At 37.6% G+C, this 26,803-nt stretch overlaps 1 protein-coding gene across 4 annotated transcripts in view; it reads left to right on the top strand.

Annotated features, from left to right (window-relative positions):
- The first annotated feature begins 9,589 nt into the window (after positions 1-9,589).
- The window catches only part of MYBL1 (MYB proto-oncogene like 1), a 39,301-nt gene continuing 22,087 nt past the window's right edge, over positions 9,590-26,803 (top strand). For all 4 annotated transcript variants that reach the window (XM_037058659.1, XM_037058656.1, XM_037058658.1 and 1 more), the window contains exons 1-5: positions 9,590-9,886; positions 21,443-21,548; positions 21,872-21,943; positions 25,178-25,270; positions 26,365-26,585. In XM_037058659.1, the coding sequence (XP_036914554.1) occupies positions 9,867-9,886; positions 21,443-21,548; positions 21,872-21,943; positions 25,178-25,270; positions 26,365-26,585 (512 nt within the window). In that variant the 5' untranslated portion in view covers positions 9,590-9,866. The remainder of the gene's footprint in view (positions 9,887-21,442; positions 21,549-21,871; positions 21,944-25,177; positions 25,271-26,364; positions 26,586-26,803) is intronic.

The raw sequence follows: 26,803 nt of genomic DNA, 5'->3' as shown, positions 1-26,803 counted from the left end.
GGGGATGGAGAGAAGATAATAGAGTAAAAAGGTCAACTTAGACTCAGGTTTTGACTTCAGAGGGTGGATGGTGGTGCTGCTAATTTGGGGTAGGATCCAGTAGTAACTACAGATTGGTGGATAGGAAATGAGTTTGATTTGGGGACATGTTGAATTTGGGGTGTTTAGTGCTTCCAGAGCGAGAGAGATGAAGTTTAGGAGAGGAACTGGGATTGGAAGTAAAGATTTGTGAATTATAGGATATGACTGATATTGTAGGAGTAGGTGAGATTGCCTAGGAGGAGAATGTAGAGTAAGAAGAGAGTTAAAAATGCAGTATTGGGGAATGCCAACATGTAAGGAACAGGCTTGCAAAGGAATTTGAGGGATGGAAATCAGGAAATGACACAGAAAACAAAGGATGGAAGTTTCACGTAACAGGCAGTAGTGGAGTCAAATGCTATAGAAAGCTCAGGAAAAATGAAGGTTGATTTCTTTCTTCAATGTCCATTGGATTTCACCCCCTATGGTGAGTTTTGCCCCCACAATTTCAATGAAATGGTAATGGTAGTGGTTAGACTACCCGAAGACAGAAGACTGGGTAGTGAAGTCAAGACAGCTTTGAAGAAATTTGACTGAAAGAGAAGAGGAAAGAGCAGGTCCAGGGTTGTGGAAGGGATGGATAGATGAATGGATAAGTATATTTAGATCAATATTTTTAACTCTACTGGGGTCAACATCCCTTTTTAAATAATATATTATGCTTTCTACACCGTATTAAAGTGAAATTCACAGATAATATACACACAATGAAAAACTCAATTTAATGCTCTACCTATACTATAGAGAAACAGAAGAGATCTGTAATAAAATCACTCAGGTACAAGTAATCCAACTGACATATATGTAGAATCACTATGGACTCACTAGCTACAAATACAGACAAGTATCAGGGGGCTGTATTCACATCTTAAAACCTTGAGTCCCGATTAAGTCTAAACAAAATAAAAATATAATCTCCCCCTGGCTAACAGAGTAACTGCGTATGTGGAAATTATATTTGAAATGGTGCAAAACCCCACAACTCTTGTGCACTCGTGAAAAGGATTTGGTCCTAAGCTTAAATACATAATCAGGTTTTTCACCTACATTACTGTCTGGATGAACACTTAATGGAACTCCAGAGAATTCTGCCCTGTGCAGGACCATTTAAAACATTGCTTGAGTCTTACGTTCCTAGAACCAGCACACTGAATGCCAGTACATGACTTTCAATAACTACAAAGCCCCCTAAATTTTACCCAATTCATTATTCCCTTTGGGAATGCCTAGGCATTCTGGGTCAGGAGAAGAGGAGAGGATGAAAAAAAAAAAGCAAGATAAATTATTGTCCCTGTTGAAGGTGCTAAAACTGAGAGCAGAGGTCAAAAGCTTAGAATCTAAGAGAAGACACATACATTCATAATTGGTGGATGTCGCATTACCCACAAATGAATGGTAATCTTACTTTAAGGATTTTTGTGGTAAGCTTATAAATCATTTCTCTTTTTCAATACCCTGAGTACTTTCTCTCCTAACTTGGAGTTCCTATCTTTCATTTTCCACAGTCATGTTAGTAGGCTCATTTGCTGTAAAAAAAATAATAAAATAAAGGCTACATTTTAAACACTATGACAGATCACTTCTTGAAGAGAAAGCTCTTTTATTATAGGCCAAAAATGTTGAACATTTCAGAAGTGTTATTAATTTCCTATTACTGCTGTAGCAAGTTAGCACAAATTTAGTGACTAAAACTATACAAACTTTTATACTAATCTCTGGAGGTCAAAAGTTCAAACAGATCTCCTTGGGCTAAAATTTTTTGTTTTCTTGACTTATCTAGCTCCTAGAGGCTGCCTGAATTCCTTGGCTCATGACCCTTTCCTCCATTTTCCAAGATAACAGCATAATATCTTCAAATCTCTCTCAGATTCTTCTACTTCCCTCTTCCCTAATAATTACATTGGGTCCAGTTGGATAATTCAAACAAAATCCTTGATCCAAGTCAAAATCCTTAATGTAATCACATCTGTAAAATTCCACTTGCCATTAAAGTAATATATTACTTTATATTACAGTGTCTCGGGATTAGGACATGGTCATCTTTAGGGGGCACTATTCTATCTGCCACCAAAGAGCAGAACAAGGGATATTTGGTTGATATAGGAACACTTTGAAACATTTCTTTTCCTCTTACAGTTTTCTTGCAGTTAAACCAATCATTTTTACCTTTAAAAGCCCAATTAAGAATTCTGTAGTTGCTTATCTTTAGATAACCTGCTTCCCATTTATCTAATTTTCATCAGTTTAAAATTAGCAACCAAAGGTAGAGATTAGCAAAATATATTGGTGGTGGAGAGAGAGTGGTTAAGGCAGACATACATGCACACAAGATAGAATTCTAAACCTGATTTTTTTCCAGATTGAATACATAGCACATGATTTCATCATGTCTGCCAAAGGATTATTCAGCATTATTGATGTTGAGCAAATTATATATATAAATTGTATTTTCTGGGGTTCACACCATAAGATGCACCTAGGTTTTATGGGAGGAAAATTGAAAAAAATTGAAGCAAAAAGTGTGGTAAAAAAGTGTGTCTTATAGTAAAAAAAAAAATACGGTATATAATAGGGTATCTCCTTCTAGGATTTTTCAGAAAAGTTTGGAGGTAAGCATCAACTCATTTTTTAAAATTAAAAAACAAACATGAACTCATGCTTTTATAAAAAGTCTAATATGACAAAAGTACACAGGGTAAAAGTTAAAGCCTGTCCTGCTCCCATCTCATGCTTTTACAATGATAAAAGTTGTGAATATTACTTTTTAAAAAATATATTTTTATTGATTATGCTACTACAGTTGTTCCATTTTCCCCCTTCACTCCCCTCTTGGAACTGCACACCCTCTCCTACCCACATTCTCCCCCTTTAGTTCATGTCCATGGGTCATACATATAAGTTCTTCGGCTTCTACATTTCCTATACTATTCTTACCCTCCCCCTGTCTATTTTCTACCTACCATCTATTCTACTTATTCTCTGTACCTTTTCCCCCTCTTTCCCCCTCCCACTCCCCTGTTGATAACCCTCCATGTGATCTCCATTTCTGTGTTTCTGTTTCTGTTCTAGTTGTTTGCTTAGTTAGTTTTTCTTTTTGTTTTAGGTGTGGTTGTTAATAACTGTGAGTTTGCTGTGATTTTACTGTGTATGTTTTCTATCTTCTTTTTCTTAGATAAGTCCCTTTAACATTTCATAAAATAAGGGCTTGGTGATGATGAACTCCTTGAACTTGACCTTATCTGAGAAGCACTTTATCTGCTCTCCATTCTAAATGAAAGCTTTGCTGGATAGAACAATCTTGGATGTAGGTCCTTGTCTTTCATGACTTGGAATACTTCTTTCCAGCCCCTTCTTGCCTGTAAGGTCTCTTTTGAGAAATCCGCTGACAGTCTGATGGGTACTCCTTTGTAGGTGACTGTCCCCTTATCCCTTGATGCTTCTAGGATTCTCTCCTTCATTTTGGTCTTGGCTAATGTAATTATGATGTGCCTTGGTGTGTTCCTTCTTGGGTCCAACTTCTTTGGGACTCTCTGAGCTCCCTGGATTTCCTGGAAGTCTATTTCCTTTGCCAGGCTGGGGAAGTTCTCCTTTATTAGTTGTTCAAATAAGTTTTCCACTGGTCGCTCTTCCTCTTCTCCTTTTGGTATCCCTATAATTTGGATGTTGGAGCATTTAAAGATGTCCTGGAGGTTCCTAAGTGTCTCCTTATTTTTTTTTTACTTCTTGTTTCTTCATTCTTTTCTGGTTGGGTGTTTCTTTCTTCCTTCTGGTCCACACTGTTGATTTTAGTCCATTTCCTTCCCATCACTATAGGTTCCCTGTACATTTTCCTTCATTTCACTTAGTGTAGCCGTTATTTTGTCATCTAATTTGGAACCAAATTCAACCAATTCTTTTTTTTAAATATGTTTTATTGATTATACCATTACAGTTGTTCTATTCACCCCCTTCATTCCCCTCCACCCGCACACTCCCTCCCCCACCACTCTCCCCCCCCTTAGTTTATAACCACGTGTCTCAAGTTCTTTAGATTCTATATTTCCCACACTATTGTTGCCCTCCCCCTATCTATTTTCTACCTACCCTCTGTGCTATTTTCTGTGCCTTCTCCCCCCTTCTCCTCCTCCCACTCCCCTGTTGCTAACCCTCCATGTGTTCTTCATTTCTATGGTTCCACTCCTGATCTAGCTGTCCTCTTGGTTTGCTTTTGTTTTAGGTGTGGTTGTTAATAACTGTGAGTTTGCTGTCCTTTCACTGTTAATCTTTTTCATCTTCTTTTTCTTATATAAGTCCCTTTAGCATTTCATATAATAAGGGCTTGGTGATGATGAACTCCTTGAACTTGACCTTATCTGAGAAGCACTTTATCTGTCCTTCCATTCTAAATGAAAGTTTTGCTGGATAAAGCAATCTTGGCTGTAGGTCTTTGGATTTCATGACTTGGAATATTTCTTTCCAGCCCCTTCTTGCCTGTAAGGTCTCTTTTGAGAAATCAGCTGACAGTCTGATGGGTACTTCTTTATAGGTGACTGTCCCCTTATCTCTTGCTGCTTCTAGGATTCTCTCCTTCATTTTAGTCTTGGCTAATGTAATGATGATGTGCCTTGGTGTGTTCCTTCTTGGGTCCAACTTCTTTGGCACTCTCTGAAATTCCTGGATTTCCTGGAAGTCTACTGCCTTTGCCAGACTGGGGAAGTTCTCCTTTATTATTTGTTCAAATACGTTTTCCACTCGTGGCTGTTTCTTTCCCCCTTCTGGTACCCCTATAATCCGGATGTTGGAACGTTTAAAGATGTCCTGGAGGTTTTTAAGCCTCTCCTCATTTTTTTGAATTCTCATTTCTTCATTCCTTTCTGGTTGGATTTTTCATTCTTCCTTCTGGTCCATTCCATTGATTTGAGTCCCAGTTTCCTTTCCATCGCTATTGGTTTCCTGGACATCTCCCTTCATTTCAATTAGTTTAGCCTTCATATGTTCCTCTAACTTGTGACTATAATCAACCAGTTCTGTTAACATCCTGATAAACAGTGTCCTGAATTGTGCTTCTGAGAGGCTGGCAATTCCTCAGTCGCTGAGAGTTATCGGCTCTGGGACTTTGAGTTCTTCTTGTGCCATCTTTTTGGCTGTTCGTTCTTGTTCCGTAGCAGAATTGGAGCCCTAAGGTGTTCACTAGAGCAGGGCAACTCAGTCGCTGGGTTATGACGCTGTATGTGGGGGCGGGGTCAATGAGGAACTATGGCGTCTCGTCTGCCGCCTCCCGCCTCGGCCCCCACAGGTGCTGCAGTTGCCACTGTCATCGGGCCTGAGTGTTTCGTCCCACTGCACGTGAGTGTGCCACCGCCGTCAGCCCTCGCCCCCTGGGGCCTGCGTGGTCCGTCTCACTGTGCGAGAATGTGCGACCGCGGTCAGTCTGCCCCACACCCTGACTTGGTCCGGGCTGCCTGTGCACCTAGGTCGGGGGATCTTTCCTGCCCGACCCAGCTCTGATGCTGGCTCTGCCCCTCTTACCGTCCCCGTTGAACGGTTAGTGGTTGTCGGACTTCCGTATAATTCAATTTTCAGTTTTTTGCTGTGTCTTTGTTCTCCAAACCTTTGTTGTATTCAAATTTGGTTGTGGGAGAGGGCACAGTGTTTCCACCTATGCCTCCATCTTGGCGGAAGTAAATTCAACCAATTCTGTGAGCATCCTGATTACCAGTGTTCTGAACTGTGCATCTGATAGGTTGGCTATCTCTTCATCACTTAGTTGTATTTTTTCTGGAGCTTTGATGTGTTCTTTTGTTTGGGCCATTTTTTTTTTGTCTTGACTCACCTGTTACGTATGAGGGGTGGAGCCTTAGGTGTTCACCAGGGAGGGGTAAGTGATGTCACTGTGTTGTGACACTGTATGTGGGGAAAATATCGGATAGGAAACAATGGCTCTTGCTCCGCTCTCTGCCTGATTTCAGTCACTTCCCCCGCTTCCCACTCGCAGATTGGGCCCTTCTGGTGCTGAGTTCCTGTGGGTGGGTTTGTGTACATTCTATGATCCTGTGGGTTTCTCCAACAAACTCTCCTATAAGACTGGTAGTTTCTCCTGCTGCCTCCACCCCCACAGGTGTTTTCAATCAGTGGTTTTAGGCTTTATTTTCTTGCACTTGGGCCCTGGGTTGCGCAGTCCATCCTGCTCTTCAGTTGTTTCTCCTGGTTTATCTGCGAGTGAATGTAGGACCACCCAGTCTGCAATCCACCGCCACAGTGCACTGCCTGCTGCTGCCTTGTCCTCTCCAGCTGCAGCCTTGCATGCCCTGCTCCACGATCTGCCACCTCGCTGGATCCGCCAGCTCCTGCCTTGCTGGGAGTCCTCTCTTCCTGGCTGCCTGTCTCTACCCCTCTTACTGGTCTAGATGGATGTGTCTTCTTTAACTCATTGGTGGTAGGACTCCTATACAGTTCGATTTTCTATCAGTTCCAGTTTTTTTTTTAATTGCTGTTATCCTTTTCGTTGTGTGAGGAGGCAAAGAGTGTCTACCTATGCCTCCATCTTCAATTGCGAATATTAGTTAAGACGAATGCACATGAAGCACCTAGGAGAGCCTATAAGTGTAACAGCCATTTGGTGGCATTACCGTAATATTAAATTACACTGCTTTTACTGTCTGCATAATTTTTCTTTCGTGTTGATGAACCATTTAAACTAGTTTCACAATGTAAATGCCTCCAAACTGGGGTTCTAATGGAATACACTAGTATAAGCATTCAAACACATCTTTCTTGCTTGTATCAAATGCCTTTTTAAGGTAAAATGTCTGTCAAATGATATATCCATATTTCTGGCTTTTGCTCAGTATTGCTTTCCAAAGGATTATACCAGTTTCAATACTATTATTCAAACCTTGTTGGCAGAATTTAGAAAAATTTTGCTACCTTAGTAGTAATGGTATTTCAAATCCATTTTAATCTGTACTTTCTGTGTCCTTGTAAGCATAAATATTTATGCACTTGTTTATTATTTGTTTTTTCCCCATTCATTCTACAGTTACTGTATTTACTGAGCATCTGGGTTTATCACTATTCTAAAGACTGGAGTGTAGCAACTAATAGAAGAGAAAAAATCTACTTACGGGATTGGTTGTTATAGGTCTATTAAAAGTATAGTCTTTTAGGTACCATATTAAACTATCATAAGCTTTTAAAACTAACATAACCAAGTCCTGGGAGTATTTGGCCTTTGCAGAAGGATGAGAAGTAGGTGCAGTCATGTGAAGGATGAGCAAGGTGCACCTTCTTGCTCATTTATTTACTACTAATAAAGTTATTTATTTAAAGATTTGGAGTAAAAAGGTAAAATAGTACACACAACTTTAAAATCAGTTTAGAATTAAAAACTTGAGAAGCATTAATGTACTATTCAAAACAACTCTGTGGGGTTAAGGAGTACGACTATCCCTTTAAATGTTTTCAGTTTTTGGTGATTTCAAATAAAAGGCCATTATAAACATTTGCATTGTAAGAAACTTGTATTTGCTTAGCATCTTCATCTTGACCAAACTTGTATAGTAATGCTTTTTCCCCTCATTCTAAGAGCTATGTAGCAGTATCTCAATGTGTTTTTATTTGCATTTCTCTAATGATTGATGATGTGAAGCATCCTTTCACATGGTTTATTTGCCATTTGTGTATCTTTTTTGGTAAGGTGTCTGTTCTAATCTTTTCCCTCCTTTTTTTCTCATTAGTGAGTCTTGAGCGTTCTTTACATACTCTGACTATAACTTCTTTATTAAATATATTGCTAAAAAAACAACTCCCAGGTTATGATATATTTGAATATGCATATTCAAACAACTGTGAATGGCTTTAGTTAAAACTCCACACTTTGTCTTTATAACTGATTTATATAAATTTGCAATCTCTCTGAGGAACTTTTTCTTTACCTCTAAAATGATGGGAATTTAGTTTACTGGCAATATACTGGCAAAATCCAAAATACCTGCCTTCCGGATCTAAAAAGGTACTCTATATAAAACTGATTTAGCCTAAAATATAGCACAAATTCTGTTTTCTGTTAGGATATTAAATAACTAGAGAAATGTATGAGTCAGGAGTAAATAAGAAAACACTGTCTTCAAGTGACATTACTTTCTAAATTAGGTTAAACAAAAAGTGAATCAGCAACAAAGTATGGAATGATTTAAAAGAAAAGCTGTGTGCCTTCTTTCCCAGAAGCCTTGAGAAAAAGGAACTATATAAATAAGCAGATGTTTTAAATTTTGAAAGTAGTGCATGCCAGCTCCTCTTAGTTCACATTTGCACCTGCATCTCTGATTTGCAAAAAGTGATGCGTAAAATTTCAAAATAGCAAAATGTACGTCTGTTACAATATTATCATGTGGTTTAATGCTCTATGCAGTAGAGCATGTTACCTTGCATATCTGGATACTTTACCATCTCTAATGGATACTGTAGTTAATGTACTTTAACGCTACTTGAATTGAGCAGTTCATAGTTATTAGATTTGAAACCTGTAAAGTAGTTGCAACTGCTAAAAGCTCCTTGGATGCAGTTCCGCGTCCTGCCTTCTCTCTTACTGTTGACCACCATACTCATTTATCTGTGCGAAATCCCCAGTCCGCTCCTGATTTCCAGCATCGTTCTCCTGGATCAGGGCTCCTTCCCCGGACACAACAGTTATTTCTCCCACTTTGAAGACCCGCCGCCGACCTGGATTATTTCCCTTTTCCGTTCCAAGCACGTCTCCAGCTAAAAACATTTTTTTTCACCTGTCACACTCTTGCTCATTCATGATATTCAGTTTTCTGCCACAGAGTGTTAGCGACCCCAGTAGTTATGCCATCTGGTCAAAATTAGCTCACAGTTTTGCTTAAGCATCAACAGCCACCCAAATTTGATGGTAAAACTACTCTCATGTCCAAAGACCGAGCCTCCTACTAGTGCGACTTGCTATATCCGAGGAGTGAGGGGCTGTGGTCAAAAGAAGGCTGCACGGACTTGCCCCAGGGAGCCTGCCCAATCTCCCGAGGACACGGTCCACGGACCCCTAGAAGTGTGAGCTCTAGTTCCCGATTCCAGACTTGTCTCTAGCTAAGGCTGGCATTCCTTTTCCCAGCAGGCTCCGCGCAACTCTGCGCCCCGCCTCCTCGCGGTGCGGCACTGGGCGCGCTCCGAGGCCTGTCACAGCTAAACCCGTGAGCCCCACCCGCGGACCTACACCCTGAATCCCAGCTCCTTCCCGACTCCCGCGAGTTCCAGTCCCGGCTTCCAGCACCCCAGCCCCGCCCTCAGCCGCGCGCGCTCTCCCCGCCCCGCCCCCATCCTCTCGTGCAGCCGCCACAACCAATGAGGTTCGGGGCCGCGTGCGCAGATTCAAACGGCGGCTCTTGAGGGAGGCTAGGCGCGAGATTCGGCGGTGGGCACAAAACCCTGCAGGAGGCTGCGAGCCTTGCAGAGCCGCTTGCTGCGGAGGGAGGGCGGGGGGTCGGCGCCGGTGGCTGGAAGGCTGAGAGTCCGCGGGAGGCCGGCGGAGGGCGGGAGCGCGGCTGCTGACATGTTGGGGGCATCCCTGAACTGGCCTGGCCGGGGCTAGGAACGGTGCTGCGGACCGGGGGCGGGTCTCTGTCCGTCCCTCCTTCCCTTCGTCTTGCCCGCTGGAGTAGCGTTCGCACTTCGTGCCCTTGGAGAGGGAGCCGGGGAATCGGCGGGAGGGTCGGGGAAAGGAGCGTTTTCCTGAGGCTGGAGGAGGCTAAACTGCGTCCCCGCCCTGCCCGCGCCTATGCGGTACTTGAAGGATGGCGAAGAGGTCGCGCAGGTGGGTGACATCCCTTTCGCCCAGGCCTGTCGGCACAGCCCTGGCCCAGATTCTCTTTCCTTTCCCGTCGCTTCCCCACGAGGCCGTCTCCGGCTGGGGCAGAGGTTTCCCTTCCCGCTGCTCCATAGCCACCTCGGCCCGGCTGGCCGGAGCGCGGCCGTGACGTGTGCACAGTTGGGGACCGCTGTGTTTAACACACAGAAAGTAGTAATAGATGCCCAGGTTGCTCCTTCGAGTTGATTCTCTCCATAATCTTTCACAGCTGCTTCTTGGTGGGGAGTTTCTTGCCAGGTAAGTCTGTGCTCTTTGGGGATACGCTACGCAGAGAAAAGTGGTACTGTCCTGCCAGGATGACATGAAAATGGTGTTCAGGGGGACTCTTTCTCTGAATCACTACCAGTTAAAATAGGAACTCCGTGGTAAACCTGGGCGGGGACCCCTCTGCCAAACTTACTCCCTTAATGGTTTGAAAATCTGCTGAGGAATAGTTGGAGGAGGACGTTTTTGATGTTTTTTTTTTGTAATTACCGTACTCATGTTCTTAGCTTTGTGCGTGTGTGTGTATGATCTTCTATTGGAAGCTGTCACACTGTTACTACTAGTAGCTTGATCTTAAAATAAAACAATGTATTTGATTCACTTAATATTTTGAATGTCTATGTTTGGCTCTAACCATACCTAAGTTTGCACAGAGGTAAGACACATTTTTTGTTGTTGGAAAATTTGCTAGGATGAATTTATGCCTCTGATTTTCATATCTATGTCACTATAGTAGCTACTTTTAAATTGTGTGTAGTAATCACTTAGAAGACAAAAACTAGACTTTTAATTGCATTATTAATAAACTTCAAAACATGTTTGACAAAATTTCCAAATGGTTTTATTTCTAGATCCATAACCTCAAAGTTTTAACTTATTTCTTAAATTGAAACTTAATATCAGGATTCGTTCATTGCAGATTTCTGTTAAAAATCGGTAACAATACACATAATATTTGTTACTTTATTCACTTATTAGGCATCTGTGTATATAAGATGTTTTCTTCAGAAAGTAGCATAAAATAAAATTAAGTCTTTGTTAGCCTATTGGTTTGTAGCAACTACAGAATAGGTCAAACTTTTGTGGTGGAAAAAATTCAAATACAAATACATATAAACCCACATATCTAGAACAGGGTTTTCAACCTTGGCAATCTTTTTTTTTTTAAGATTTTATTTATTTATTTTTAGAGAGGGGGAAGAAGGGAAGGAGAGAGGGAGAGAAGCATCGATGTGTGGTTCTCTGTGCGAGAGAAGCATCAATGGGGTCTCGCGCGCCACCTACTGGGGACCTGGCTGGAAACCCAGGCATGTGCCCTAGACCAGGAATTGAACCGGCAGCTCTTTCCCAGGCCATCTACACACCAGCCAGGGCTCAACCTTGGCACTCTTGATGTTGATATTTTGGGAGGAGGCTGACCTGTACTTTGTCCCATATTTAGCAACAATCCTGGCCTGCAAAGAGTTGATACCAGTAAGGACTTAACCCAGTCCTGAAAATCAAAGATCTCCAGACATTACCAAATGTCTGTTGGGGGACAAAGTCACCCAGGTAAGAATCTCCGCTCTAGAATGTCAAAGACCCAATTAACCTTTTAAATTTCAGAAAAGACCAATATTGAAAGCTCCTGTAATTCTAATTATTGAGGTACCGGTTTAGGCCTTGTCTTTTGAATATACAAAAATTTTAAAAGTAACTTCATTAAGCAAAGTGACAACTGACTATATGTGGCATTATCTATTTATCAGCACTGATGTTAATCTTATTCAAAATAATTTCTTGGTGAATGCTATCATCAGCATTTCATTATGTTTAGACATGGATGCTTGAATATCAGAACCCTGCCTTCTCCAGTTGGTTTTCTGTTTGATTCATAATAATAGACAAAGAAGAAATGATTTTGTGATTAATTTGCCCATATAAGCTTTCTTTTATTGAAAATATTGTGAGCTTTGAGATCTAAGCATTAGTTGTACTGTTGACTTTTAGTCCTGGTTTGCTGTATAAATTAATTTAAATATATGTTATAGAATGCCTTAAAGAGTCTTAAGTCTGGAGTAATTAAACATAGTGGAGTGAAGTTATACTCCCTATGGGAGTATTCAGGTGGAGGATGAGATGAAAAATTATCTCTGAGTGATATATTTTCTTAGGATCTTCATACTTGAATGTCTTGTGTTCTAAATTATAGTTCTCATATATGGAAATGTAACTTAGACGCTAATAGAATGTGAAATGCTTTGACAGGGAAACAATCTAACCATTTGGCAAAGTCTAGTCTCAGGTCTTTTGGCTAAATATCTTAATATTAAATATGAACTTTATAATTGAAAGAGAAAGGAAATAATTCAGTCACTTTAAGATCTCCTCTAGACAGCCATTTAAGTATTTGAGTGAAAATTATACTTTGCAATATATAAGTTTTGCATAAGACTATAGGCATAAATCCTGTAACATGCTTTTTCTGTATGATCTGGAAAAAAAGTAAAACACTGTTACCTCAGGCGTGAAACAGCTGAAGCGTGTTGGCTTTTTTGATCTTTAAGATAGCTATATCTATATATACATAAAGGAAAAGGCTCACTTAGTGTTGTGACTTTAAATAGTTTTAGATCCTGCTAGGGGTTTTAATGACATAATTTGCAGGCAACACTAAAATTGGCATATGTTATTAACATACATTTGATTTTTTAAAATTGTTCAAGTACAGTTTTCTGCCTTTTACCCCCATCTCAGCCTTCCCCCACGTATTTGATTTTTAAACATGTTTATGTATTAATTAATTTTAGTTTTTTAAAGCAGTTCTGCCTTTAAAAATAAACTTTAAAAAATGTCATTGAGAAGCCAGAAAGCCTATTTATGTAGTAACAGATATAGGTATTTACACTTGACCTGTGACTGTACTAAACTAAAAAGGTAAAAGCCAGCTCTTGAATTGGAAGATGTTTTTCACTGGGGTATGTGTGTATAGGAAGCAATTTTATTATGTTGTCTCCAGCAAAGTGGGTGTTATGAGTGAAAGAATACTGAAATATGAGGACTAATTTTTTAAAATCAGCTTTGTCATTAACTAGCAATGTTGTTTTGGGGAAGCAAGTAAACTGTATACCAGTTTTTTATCTGTTATTATAATGGGTTTGAGTCTTATGGTTTGTAATGTAACTTTTAATTTAATATACATCCTATTTTGAACCCTTTTGTAATACTCTTTTCTCATTAAAAATATCTACACACTAATGGAATAAAATAGAAATGTTCCCACATTGTTTTTGTTTATGGATAACTATGTAGAACTCTTTCAGTATTTACTTCAGTATTGCTATAAGTAATGGTCCAAAAAAGTTAAATTTGTTTCACCATGATGATGCTAGTTTGCAGTCAAGATTTTTTGGGGAAAAAATATTCATGTATGCAATGCATCATATTTACCACTGGGTGGCCTGATTTCACTATATTAAATTAACCTGGTACATTTTTATATCTTGGATTCAGTTGGACTTCAATACAGTTATTCTGTCAAGACGTATAATAAAGTTGTATATTTTGATTATGATAAAAATTTCAGACTTGATGCAGTTTGTGGTTAAAATATGATTAATTTGAAGTGATTTTATATTAGATGAAATTTAATAACACTACTGATGTTTTTCCCATTTTAAACCAGTAGTTTGTTTTCAAATAAAAATAAATTTTAAAAAATTCTTATATTCTTTCTTTAGCTGCCTCTTTCTTTTAGGTGGTCAAATCAGTGGCTATAAAATCAAACTTCTTCCATATGTTTTATCTTAATATTGTCAAGTATGAATAGTTTGTGTGCTATTTCCCAAATGACCGTTACATCCTATTAGCTTACACCCCAGGACAAAGTTACCCTTAACCATCTTCCTTGCTTAATGAGTCATAGTATTTTTTGTGTGTCTATGTGCTTCATTTGGCTGTTTCATATCAACCTAGTCACTTCATCCATTCATAATCGACAAAGTACTTTTCATTTGAATATAGTACTTAGGTAGTGTATTAACAGCTATACCATAAATATTTTCTTTGACTCAAAAAATAAAACTGACAGAAAGACTCAGGAAGCTAAGGCCTAGATAAAGATTCTGAGACCAAATTCTTCTTCTAGTTTTGATTTGTGACTGCAGATATAATTTCATTTTTTTTTCTATCTTCTAGACTAGAAACCCCAAGCTAGAAATGGTTTATCTACACAGGAATTTGATTTTATATATTACATCTTATCAGCACCTATTGCTACAACACAAATGTAAAAGATGATGTAAAAAATCAGAATAATAGAGCCAGATTATAGAGCAGTAGAACTTTTTCATTGTTAAATGGTGGAGTTGGAATATTGGTGAGGTTTCTTGTGGGGTTTTATCCTTTCCCTTATTTTCAGCCACCTTTCTGTTGCGATGGTGATAAGTTTCTAGGATCTTTTTCAGTCACACTTATTTGAAAGTTACATCATCTTTTCAACAATTACTTAAATAATATAGAAATAATTTAATTATAAAACTAAGAAGTAGCTAGATTCTACTTCTTAGATAGACTCCAGGAAAGTCCCAGTGGTAGTGAGATGATTCTAAGAAATCTGCTTTAACTCTCCCTCCCACTCACCTACTCACAAACCCAGCTTCCTGAACACTGGTTGAGCTGAATAACTCTGCCTGAAACTGATGACCATGCTGATGCAAAACAGAGTGAAACCTCATGAAGAAATAGAAATTTCTCACAGACCAAATATGTGGTTGAAAAAAAAGTAAGGGGGGATTTTAAAGTTAAGATGAACAAGTTTTCAGGAAAAATTACTCTTGACCCAAGTAATATTTTTGGATCATATTCTTAAAATAGTTTGATAAGAACCTTAAGGTGAATTTTGCGCAGATTGGATATGATGTAGATACTTTTGTGAATACTTAAGATTTATATGGGCCAGTTCCAAAGTAGAAAACTTTTTATTTATACATAACCTGATTTTTTAAGAAAAAAATCTCAAAATGCTCTTGTGGAAGCTGTTAGGATCTGAGGGAAAGGAAGAAGAGGGAAACTGGGATAGCAGAAGTGGTGATGTTGCTGAGACAATTCTGGGAATGGTTGGCAACATTAGCAGATACCCCAAAGAAACCCTTCTGTGCTGAATATATATATTTCTTAGGCTTGTTTCAGCAGGTTCTGTTTTATTTATTCTACCATTTAGAGGTGCATTCGGATTTTGAAAGTCTTTTTAACAAATGGGAATGCCTTTCATCTCCTCCTAGTGGTATTTTCATTTGTTAAGCAAAAATGTTTTCTTATTCCACTTGTGAAGTGATTTTGGAATCCAGAGCACTTGGAAGAGGTGAAAGTAAGGGAAATAATTCATTAATTTTATACATACATATTTGAATGGTAGATACTGTGTTTGATGCTGCAAGGTGAACACATTAGGTGTGGTCTTTGTACTCCTGAACTTACTATTTGGTTGGGAAGGTTGGCAGGTGTAGTGGGCATTAAAAATGAAGGGTAGATGCCATACATCTACCATGTCTGGTAGTTATGTACAAATTGCACAGAAAGATTTCAGTATGGTGTTCTTTCTGGTTTAGTAGCTGCTTTCAAAATTTATGAAATCATTGGCTCCTGAAACATTTCCAGTTTAACAGTTTGTAATCTTGGCTAATCAAGTGATATTTCTGAAAGCCAAAGATGGCTACAACTAGCAGGTATTTTTTTCTCTAAATTTTTGTTTTTATTTTAAGCAAGGTTTAACAAAACAAGCATGTAGAATTGGCAGATTATTGTTACAAACAGACATTGGCTTTATGGAGAGAGCATTGGAATACTGAAGTGTGTTGAACTAAAGAACCACACTGTGTGTCTACCCTAGGTTGGGGAATAAGGGATCTTGGTGTCTTGCTTGGTCAGATTTGAAGAAGTTTGGTCCTATGTAATTAACAAATCAAAGGAAATGATAAATTCCTACAAAGGATTTGTAGACAGTATATATTAAATCTAGATCTTTATTTGTCAGTTTTGTAAATTTGAAACTTTATGTAATATTAGGAACTACCTACATGTTCTTAAGTAGATATATTATAGTAAGGTCAAACAAATCATCAAGTTTTTGCCATTTGAAATCAAAATGAATTTTTGGGAAGTTGAATCTAGTAAAGCAAAGTAATTTTGAATATTTTTAGGCAATCAGCCTATATACATAATAATAATATTGAGCCACCTCTTTGTGTCACACTATAGAAGATGTTTATACATTTTTCATTTATCGTCAAAGTAGCACTACAAAGTAGGTGGTATTTTCTTCATTTTACAAACAGGTGAACTACGGCCCTGAGAGGCTAATATGTTCAAGGATATGAAGGGAGTAGGCAATTTAGAACTAGAACTTTGCTGTGATTGCAAAATGTACTTGAGGTTTATCTTTGGAATGTTCCAGCTTTTTGTATCTTCTTACCTATTTTTCTAATATGGTATATGTAGTGGTAAGGTAGTAAGTTTTGGAGTTCAGCCCTGCTGTATTTGGTGTAACTGTGGGCAAGAAGTTATGCTCTTCCAAGTTTTCTTTTTTGCTTTTTATTTTTTTAATTATATTTTATTGATTATGCTATTACAGTTGTTCTGAGGTTTCTTCCTTTGACTGCCTCTACCCAGCACCCCTCATTCCCTCAGGCAATCCCCCCACCATTGTTCATGTCCATGGGTCATGCCCATAAGTTCTTTGGCTGGTCCATTTCTTATACTGTACTTTATATGCCCATGACTATTCTGTACCTACCTATTTGTACTTCTTAATCCCCTCCTTTCTTCACCCATTCTCACCCACCCCACTCTCATCTGGCAACCATCAAAACATTTTCCGTATCCATGATTCTGTCTCTGTTCTTCTTGTTTACTTAGTTTGTTTTTTAGATTCAATCATTGATCAATACATATTTTTTGCCATTTTATTCATAGTTTTGGTTTTCTTCTTTTTCTTAAATAAGTCCCTTTAACATTTCATGTAATAATGGTTTGATGATGATGAACTCTTTTAGTTTTTTCTTGTCTGGGAAGCTCTTTATCTGCCCTTTGATTCTAAATGATAGCTTTGCAGGGGAGAGCAATCTTGGCTGTAGGTCCCTGCTTTTCATGACTTTGAATATTTATTGCCAATCCATTCTAGCCTACAAAGTTTTCATTGAGAAATCAGCTGACATTCTTATGGGAATTCCCCTGAAGGTCAGTAACTTCTTGTCTCTTGCTGCTTTTAAGATTCTCCCTTTATCTTTAACTTTTGGCATTTTAATTATGATGTGTCTTGGAGTGGGCCTCTTTGCATCCATCTTGGTTGGGACTCTCTGTGCTTCCTGGACTTGCATGTCTATTTCCTTCACCAAATTAGGGAAGTTTTTTTTCATTATTTTTTCAAATAGATTTTCAATTTTTTTGAAAATCGATTTTTCAAGTAAATTTTCAATTTTCTTCTCCTTCTGGCACCCCTATTATGAGAATGTAGGGATTCTTGAAGTTGTCCCAGAGGCTGCTTGTACTATCCTCATTGTTTTGGGTTCTTTTTTCTTTTTGTTATTTTGATTGGTTGTTTTTGCTTCCTTATGTTCCAAATCTTTGATTTGATTCTAAGCTTCATCCATTCTACTGTTGTTTCCCTGTAAACTGTTCTTTATTTCAGTTAGTACTCCTTCATTTCTGACTGGATATTTTTGTGCTGTTGGGTCCTCACTAAGTTCCTTGAGCATCCTTATAACCAGTGTTTTGAACTCTGCGTCTGATAAATTGCTTATCTCCATTTTGTTTAGCTCTTCTTTTTTTTTAGTTTAATCTGTTCTTTTATTTGGGCCATGTTTCTTTGTCCCTTTGTTTTGTCAGCCTCACAGTGTTTGTTTCTATGTATTAGGTAGAGCTGCTTTGACTCCATGTCTTGGTAGTGTGGCTTAATGCAGGGAGTGTCCTGTAGGGTCCAGTGGCACAGCCTCCCCTATCCCCAAGCCGGGTACTGGAGGTGTGCCCTTTGTGTGGGCTGAGTACACCCTCCTCTTGTAGTTGAGCCTTGGTTGCTGTTGGAAGATCAATGGTAGGGATTTACCCAGGCCAGTCAGCTGCAAAGATTGGCTGTGACCACTGACCACCAACCTCTGCCCTTTGTGGAGGATCAGCTGTGCAGGGGTAGGGTAGTGGTGTTCCAATGTGGTCTGTAGCTGTCCACTGGGTACACTGGCCTTGGGGTTTCCTGGGTGGGTCAGGCCAAGGTCAGCACCAACCTGTGTTTTGCCCAGGGCACCCTGCCTGAACTATAAAGCAATCAACTGGAGATGGCTGCTACTTGTGCTAGGCTTGGAGACTCCTAGGCAAAGCCAAGCTGTGAATCTAGGCTGGCTGCTGATAGTTCCCAGCCTGGGGCTCACTGAGGCTATCAGTTGCTTGTTTGCAAGGATTTAGGAAGTTGTGAAGCAGAAGCCAAGACCAACCATTCATATGGAAACACAGCTTGGGTGGGCCCCTAAATTGGGTGGGGCAGAGTCTCTGGGGATCTCCAACACAGGTTAAAGAGTGTTAGCCAGCTTGATGGAGTCTCAGATATGGCACCAGCTTGCCAGCTCTGTGGGGGGAGGGTTTAGAAAAGGGACAATGGCCTCTGTTCACTTTGATGTTAGACCGTTTAGTTTCTCCCTATATACCATGGTGCCTTACAAGCTGCTACCACAGTGCTGGAGCTCAGAGGCAGTGAGTCTGAGTAGGTGAGTGTGTGTTGGTTCTTTAAGATGAATTGCTTTGGACTCCAGTAGTTTCTTCCATCCACTCAGTCCCCACTGATTTTTGCAGCAGAAGTTGTGAGCACTTACCTTCCTGGCACTGGGATCTCGGGTTAGAGGACTTGGTGCGGGGCTGGGACTTATCACTCCAGAGATACCCCTTCCAAATTTTTATCCACCACACATGGGTGAGGGACCAGCCTGTTCTGCATCTACATCCCTCCTACCAGTCTGGAAGGATGTGGTGTCTTTAATTCCTTAGTTGTTAGAGTTCCATTCAGCTAGATTTCTGACCGTTAGTTCTAAGTGATGGTTATTCTGTATTTTAGCTGTAATTTTGATGTGTTTGTGCATAGAGCAAGTCAGGTCTGCCTATGCCACCATCTTTTTTTTTTTTTTTTTTTAAGACTTGAGCAACTATTTATTTATTTATTTATTTATCTTTAGAGGGGAAGGAGAGAGGGAGAGAAACATCAATGTATGGTTGCCTCTTGTGAGTCCCCTGCTGGTAGTTAGCCTGCAAGGAACCAGCCTGCAACCCAGGCATGTGCCCTGACTGGGAATCGAACCTCGATCCTCTGGTTCGCAGGCCCATGCTTAATCCATTGAGCTACGCCAGCCAGGGCCTAAGTTTTCTATTTTGTAAAATGGACATAATAATAATAATCCTTTTTGGGAGTTAGTGTGGCATTTTAGGAGAGAAATTGTATTGTCTACCACAATGTCTGGTACTTAGAAGATTTAAGTAAATATTAGCTTATGTTATTTTCAGATGCTGATGTAGCTCCCTGGCTACTCAAAATTTCCTAATTCAGTTTATCATGAAGATCTACCCTGTTTGCTTTTTGCTCTTGCTCTCATGGTGTTAATTGTTCTCTGTGTTCTGGTGACTGCCAAAACTGTGTGTCTACCCTAGACTTCTTTCCTGAACAGAAGATCCATGTACCCAGTTGCCTTCTAGATCTGGTCTGCACAGTAGGAATAGCTATTGAGCTCTTGTCATGTGGCTTTTCTGAATTGAGATTCACTGTAACTATAAAGTACATACCAGATTTTGAAGACTTTAGTAAGAAAAAAAGGAATGTGAAACATTTTAAGATTATGTTGATTATAGTTTGAAATGATAAAATTTTTATATATTGGGTTATATGTTTATTATTAAAATTAATTTTACCTGTTTCTGTTTTTTTTAATGTGGTTCCTAGGAAATTGCATGTGTGGCTTGCATTGTATTTCTTTGTACAGCGCTGTTCTATATATATCTACATGTATATTTCTCATATGGTTCTTTTGTTTTTAAGATTTCATTTACTTATTTTTAGAGAGAGAGGGGAAGGGAGAGAAAGAGATGGAGAGAAACATCGATGTGCAGAGAAACATTTATCAGTTACCTCTTACACACCCCCAACTGGGGACTTGGCTGGCAACCCAGGCATGTGCCCTGCCTTGAAATTGAACCTGTGACCTTTCCATTTTTCAGTCCTGTGCTCAGTCCGCTGAGCCACACCAGCCAGGGCTCTCATATAGTTCTTAAGTGCCTTGAAATCAGCTAGTACAAAATTGCTTACTCTCCCATTCCCTTCTCTCTCCCAAAATTCAGTTTCTCCTTCTCTGTTCTTTAGCTCAGTGAATCGCTCTATTTATTCTCTCAAAGCCAGAAAATGTTGGAGTCATTCTTCCTTTTCCCACATCTCCCATATTCATTAGTTATAAAATCTTTTTAATTCTACTTATTTAATATATGTTTCACATGCTTCTTTCCATTGTCATTACTTTAGTCAGTTCTTTAATGTTTTTTTTATTTTTGTCACATTAAAATCTCTTCTATCAAACAATATAAAAATGGAATTCTATCCTATTATAGTACTATTATGATTTTATTTAAAAAATGTAAAATATTTTCATCTGAAATACTTGTTATTTTAAAGTAGTACTTGATCTTTATTTTTTAAAAAATAGCTACCCAGTGTCTTACCGTTTATCAAAAAGTCTGTTGTTACTTCACTGATAAGTTATTGTTAAAATTTACCAAATTCCCAAATGGATCTTGTATTTCTTCTGAATGTTCTATTCTGTTTTACTGATTTGTGTATCTGTTCATGTACCATTGCCATTCTGTTTTATGTATTGTTTCTCTATAGTATATTTTGATATTAATTTAGGGAGAATGGACAACTAGAATACTGTTTTTCCTACCCAAGAATATGGTCTGGATGTTTTTCCATTTGTTCAAGTCTTTTGTGTCTCAAGATAGTGTTTTGGCTTTACTCTACTTTGATCTTGTACATAAGTTATTTCTACATATTTTAACTTTTGTTGTTGGTGTTATTAATGGATCATTTCTTCCATTGTGTCTTTTAAGTGGCTGTGTTTTGTATTTTGCCATTACTATTGTCAGGCCTTAATAATTTCTTATTTGGGTTATTGTAAAAGATTATTAATTGGTTTTCCTTCCTTCATTTCTCCACACTCCTGCCAGTGATATCTGAAACACAAGATGTTTATCTTTCAGTCTTTGAAGTCCTTTACCTCTATAGGATAAAGGTCAAATAAAGAATAAGGGTCAAAACTCCTTAGCATGACATAAAGTTTACCACTTGGACCCTGGTGGCATATCTGCCTTTATCTCTGGGGTCAGTAATAACCATAGCTCCTTATTTTATATAATATATGCCTCTTAGTCTGAGTGGTTTCTTCAGTCATACCTGCTCATTTATTGAGTTTACAAATGTAAATAAAATTCTTTATTTCACAATTGTGCTTTTTTTAGTGAGGATGAGGATGATGACCTTCAGTATGCCGATCATGATTATGAAGTACCACAACAGAAAGGATTAAAGAAACTCTGGAACAGAGTAAAATGGACAAGAGATGAGGTGATTATTTGATAAGGTTTATTCATTTCATACCTGTCTTTATTAATGCTATTATAGATATGAGAAATATTTAAAAACAAAACATAAGAAAAGTTACCTACCAACTCACATTTTTTTTTCTTCAACTAGAGGCATGAATAGTGAATTGATGCTGAAACTGTTGGAAACAGTATAGTAAATGAGAGAACTTGTATTGTAGTGGCTTTAGTCCTTCTAAAAATGGTCACCAGATATGACATGAAAGAATTAGAGGATTATCTATATTCAGGGATAGGGGAATAAGGTAGGAGAAAGCTTTTTAATATTCATACCTGTTTTAATAGGATGATAAGTTAAAGAAGTTGGTTGAACAACATGGAACTGATGATTGGACTCTAATTGCCAGTCATCTTCAGGTAAGTGAAACATTATATTTCTACATATAATGGATGATTTAGGTAATTGGGTTCAATTTGCTGTTTTTTAAAAATGTGTCTACATTATTTTAGAGTTAGGTTTCCTTCCTAAGAAGATCTCTAATTCTGGTCCTCCTCCAGTTGCCAATGGCTTAGAAGGTCTGATTTTTCTAGTAATTAGTTTACCCACAGGACCTAAAAAGATTACTGATCTAAAACAAAAATGATACTAAGTTTGGGTAGGCCTATGTAAATAATTGCTGATAAATGTTAAAACATTTTGAGAGAAGTTAACTATGTTGAATATTTGATAGCTAATTAATAAAATCAGAAAAGTCTCTAAAAAAGTTTGTTGTAAAGTGCTTACATTTTAAAGTGTTCATTGATTTTATTTTAGAAAAACTTACTGTTCACCATACTACTATTTACATACTCTTATTAGCATATAATTTTACAAAGTATTTTTGTATATATGACTTCTATTTGTTCCTTACTACACTGTAGATACTGAGGCAGAATATTCATATTTCAATTTTTGTATTGACTGGCTACTTTGGATTTCAGAAATCATGTTACCTATGTTCTTTTCATATTATTATGATGCCTTTTAATATAATCTTAAAATTCAAATCAAATAATGGAAAGAAAAGTTTTTCACTCAGTCTGAATTGTGTTCAAATGTCGGCTCTACTTGGCCTCTTTGATCTTCAGCTTTCTTATCTATAACATATAAATAATAGTACTGCTTTTGTAGTATTTTTGTGAGAATTAGAAATAACATACATGCATAGTTCCAGACATTTAAAAGATGTTTGGTAATGGAAGCTAAATCCAAAAATTTATTTACATTAGTTTTATCAGTTTAACTTCAATGGTATAACAGCACATAAAATGAACAGAGGAATGCTACAAGAACATACAGGAACAACCTGATTATTTTGAAGAAAGTGATAGCCTTAAAATGGATCAGCGTTGATATACAAAAGCCAGAAATGAAGCTCATTTGAATAAAAATAATTTGAAGTCAACTAGGCACAAAGACAGAGCTATTGGTAAACAAAGTATTTGTCTCTCTTATACCTTTATACACTTCTAAATTATCTATAACTGTGTACAAGGCCTGTCTGGAAAAAGTCTAGCCATTGTTAATATAACGAGAATGGTTTTCTCAACATTGATGTAACCTGGCAGCTAAGGAGAGTGGACTGGGACATCATGTGTGAACAATGACAACTTCACAGTACTAGTCAATGGAGGCAGTAGACACAATTAAGTGAGCATGTGTACTGTGTGGCTGTCACATTCAAAATGACTGAGTAGAGCATCAGATCTGCATCAAATTTTGTGTTAAGTTTGAACATTACTCTGCGGAAACTATTCAGATGATTCAGAAGGCTTTTGGTGACAATGCAATGAGTGTGGTGCAAATAAAAGTGTGGCACAAACACTTCAAAGATGGCCAAGAATCTGTTGAAAGTGATCCACATTCTGGAAGGCCTGCAACAAGCAGAACACCTGAGAATGTTGAACATGTATGGGCTGCAATCAACAAAGATTGACGACTGATGGTGCAAGAACTAGAAGCTGCTTTAGGAATTCCAAAAACTACTGTGTCCAGGATTTTGATACAGGATCTTGGCACAAAACTTGTGGCAAAATTTGGTGTGGCTTCTGCTACCAGACCAGAAGGACCATCATACTGCAGTTGCTAATGACTTGATTCAAACTGCTACCAATGAACCAGATGAATCATGGGTCTTTGGTTATCTGGAAACAAAGGCCAAGTTATTTCAATGGGAGTTGCCTGGTTCTTCATGCCTGAAGACACTGCAAATTCACAGCAAGATCAGCACCATGTTAAACTGTGTTTTTTTGATTTGGAAGGTGTTGTCCATCATGAGTACACCCATTCAGGCCAGACAATCAATAAAGAGTACTACCTTAATGTTCTTTGTTGCTTGAGACATGCAGTACAATGAAAATAGCCGCAGCTATGGGCAACTAGTGATTGGCAGCTTCATTATGACAAGTGCCAGCTCATGCATCACGTCTCTTACAGAGTTTTTTGTTGAAACCTCAAATCACCCAGGTGACTCAGCACCCGCTACAGCCCAAATTTGTTGCCCTGTGACTTCTGGCTTTTCCTAAAACTAAAATTACCTTTGAAAGGGAAGAGATTCAGACCATCAGTGTGATTCAGTGAGTTCCCAAGATGCATACTTTGAAGGGGACTGAGGTATCATTGTCCTGTGTACAATGTTCCTTGTCTCTTCTTCAATAAATATCTTTTTCATATTACATGGTGGGATACATTCTGGACAGACCTCATATATTAACTAATATCTTTGTAAACTGTGAATCACTAATGAAAAGTTACTATTGTTCTTGTTGTCATCATCATAAAACAGGAGTTTCTAGTTCATGAATTGACTAAAATAAGGCTTCATTTACTATTTTATTTTTGGAGTTTTAGTTTTGGAGTTTTAGTTTTGGAGTTTATTTATGAGATGTTTTTACATAAGATTTTTTATTTTTATTTTAAGCTTCAACAATTAAATAATTTAACTGATATTTAACGCACATCTCCTATGTAGATATGTTTAGTTTTTTATTGATAACTTGGGAGGGTCGTCATTTATAAACATCCTTTAAGTACCATTCAGTAGTCTGGCAGTGTCTTTAAGGGTTTTTTAATTGTGTAGAGTTATGTACTGCTGAACTATATGAATCCAGACTACTGTCCTTTGTATAGTCTTCTGTTTACTTCCTTTATTTCTCAACCTTATGTACATTTTTTATGGGCAGTTTTTGTATTATAGCTTTGCCGCTTGCTGTCTTATAAGACATAGTATAGAGATGAATACTTTAATTACAAGTACATATTGTTGTTATTTATAATTTAAATCCTGCCACTACTTTAATTAAAAAAGAATTGGGCCCTGACTGGTGTGGCAAGCCAGGTTCTCGGTTAGGGGCGTGCAAGAGGCAAATGATGTGTAGTATTTGTTTTTGCACACTGATGTTTCTCTCCCTCTCTTTTTCCCTCCCATTTCCTCTCTCTAAAAATAAACAAATCTAAAAAAAAATAATTGGGACACAGGCATGTAAAAGAAACATTACATGTTTAAGGAATGCTGTTGAATATATTATTCTTGAAGACTCCGTTTTTAAGGTTGTAAGACATAAATTTTGGAAGATAGTAGTTCAGTAACAAAATCGTCTAAATTCTTTCAGAATCGTTCTGATTTTCAGTGTCAGCATCGATGGCAGAAAGTTTTAAATCCAGAATTGATAAAGGGTCCCTGGACTAAAGAAGAAGATCAGAGGGTAATTATGTTCATATTCTTTTTTTTCCCCACTGTAAAGATAAATTAGCTTTCTTTCTTCCCAGTACATTGTTTTGATACATAAAGTGTATGTCTAAATTACTTCGACTTTGTTCTCTGGGTGCTGCTTGCATAAGAATTGTAAGTTGTGTCTTGAAATGTAGTTTTAAATGAATTGAGTCAAACTAAATTTATATGGAATGAATTATACATGTAGAATTTTTGAGAGTTTGGTTTGTGGGAGTAAAAAAAATACCAGCAGCTTAGCACCTTGTTTAGACCTTAGGTTAGTAAAATTTAGAGTTTAGTTTCTTTTTGAAAATTGAGTTACCAGTTTAAAAATAATTTTATCTGATAACATTATATTTAAGGAAGTCATTCTCAGCTCTCCCTTTTGACCTGTAATGTGCCCCCAAATAAGACATATCAAAGTATCACAATTCCAAAGTGTTGGATAATTTAACCAAGGTAATTCTTTGTATTCTATAAGTCTGAGAAAAATGGGAAAATTTCTGTCCCCCACTTGGAATTACCCTTTAGTTCGTGTCCCTTATGGCATAAAAATTGTTAATGTAGTTGAAGAATTAGAGTGTTTTTATTTCTACTCAAAATAAGTTACTTCATTAAGCTCAGAATTGATTTAATTTATTTGATAGCTAATGATAAGTTTTAAAATGTGTGTGTGAATTAGATCCTTTCCGTTTGGGAAAGGAAGAAATGAAAAGATAGTAACTGTAGATCCTTCCTGTTTTCAAACTGATTTATTTGGCTTCCAGCTGAAGTTTCTGTTTTTTTAAAGATGTAAGACGAGAAAATACGTAAGTCTTAATATTTTTACTGCTATTTTAAATGAAAAATATTTAACTTACAAGTCACTTTAACTAGTGACTTTAATTAGTTCCTTGTATTTTAAATAAGTTTGGGATCAATTTTTGAACTGGGCAAATACTGAAACAGTATTTATTGGTAAAATTTTTTTTTAAGTTGTTGTTGTAGCTTGGATTTAATGCATTTTTTAAAAAAGTATTTATAAGTTATAGTTTTAACATTCTGTCAAGGTAATGCTTTTTTAAACTTTATTTTTCTGTTTCTTAGGTTATTGAATTAGTTCAGAAATATGGCCCAAAAAGATGGTCTTTAATTGCAAAACATTTAAAAGGAAGAATAGGCAAGCAGTGTAGAGAAAGATGGCATAATCATCTGAATCCCGAGGTAAAGAAATCTTCCTGGACAGAAGAGGAGGACAGGATCATTTATGAAGCACATAAGCGGTTGGGAAATCGTTGGGCAGAAATTGCCAAACTACTTCCTGGAAGGTGCTTATATAAATGTATATACATTTTTCTGTATTTACACTTGATCTTTATTTTGTTACTATTAAATATATTTGCAAGTACCCCATGACTTTTATTTTACTTATAATTAAAATTGAGACTACAGTACAAGTGCTCCTTTGGGACTATTTGTAATGTATCTGTGGTAAGGGATATAATTACTTTTTAATGAAATATTTTATAGTAGTAATTTGTACAAC

This window comes from Sturnira hondurensis, unplaced genomic scaffold, assembly GCF_014824575.4.
Source record: "Sturnira hondurensis isolate 20B ecotype Veracruz unplaced genomic scaffold, ASM1482457v3 Scaffold0010128, whole genome shotgun sequence".
NCBI lineage: Eukaryota > Metazoa > Chordata > Mammalia > Chiroptera > Phyllostomidae > Sturnira > Sturnira hondurensis.
The sequence above is the reverse complement of the archived record's forward strand: the minus strand, read 5'-3'. Positions and strand labels throughout refer to the sequence as shown.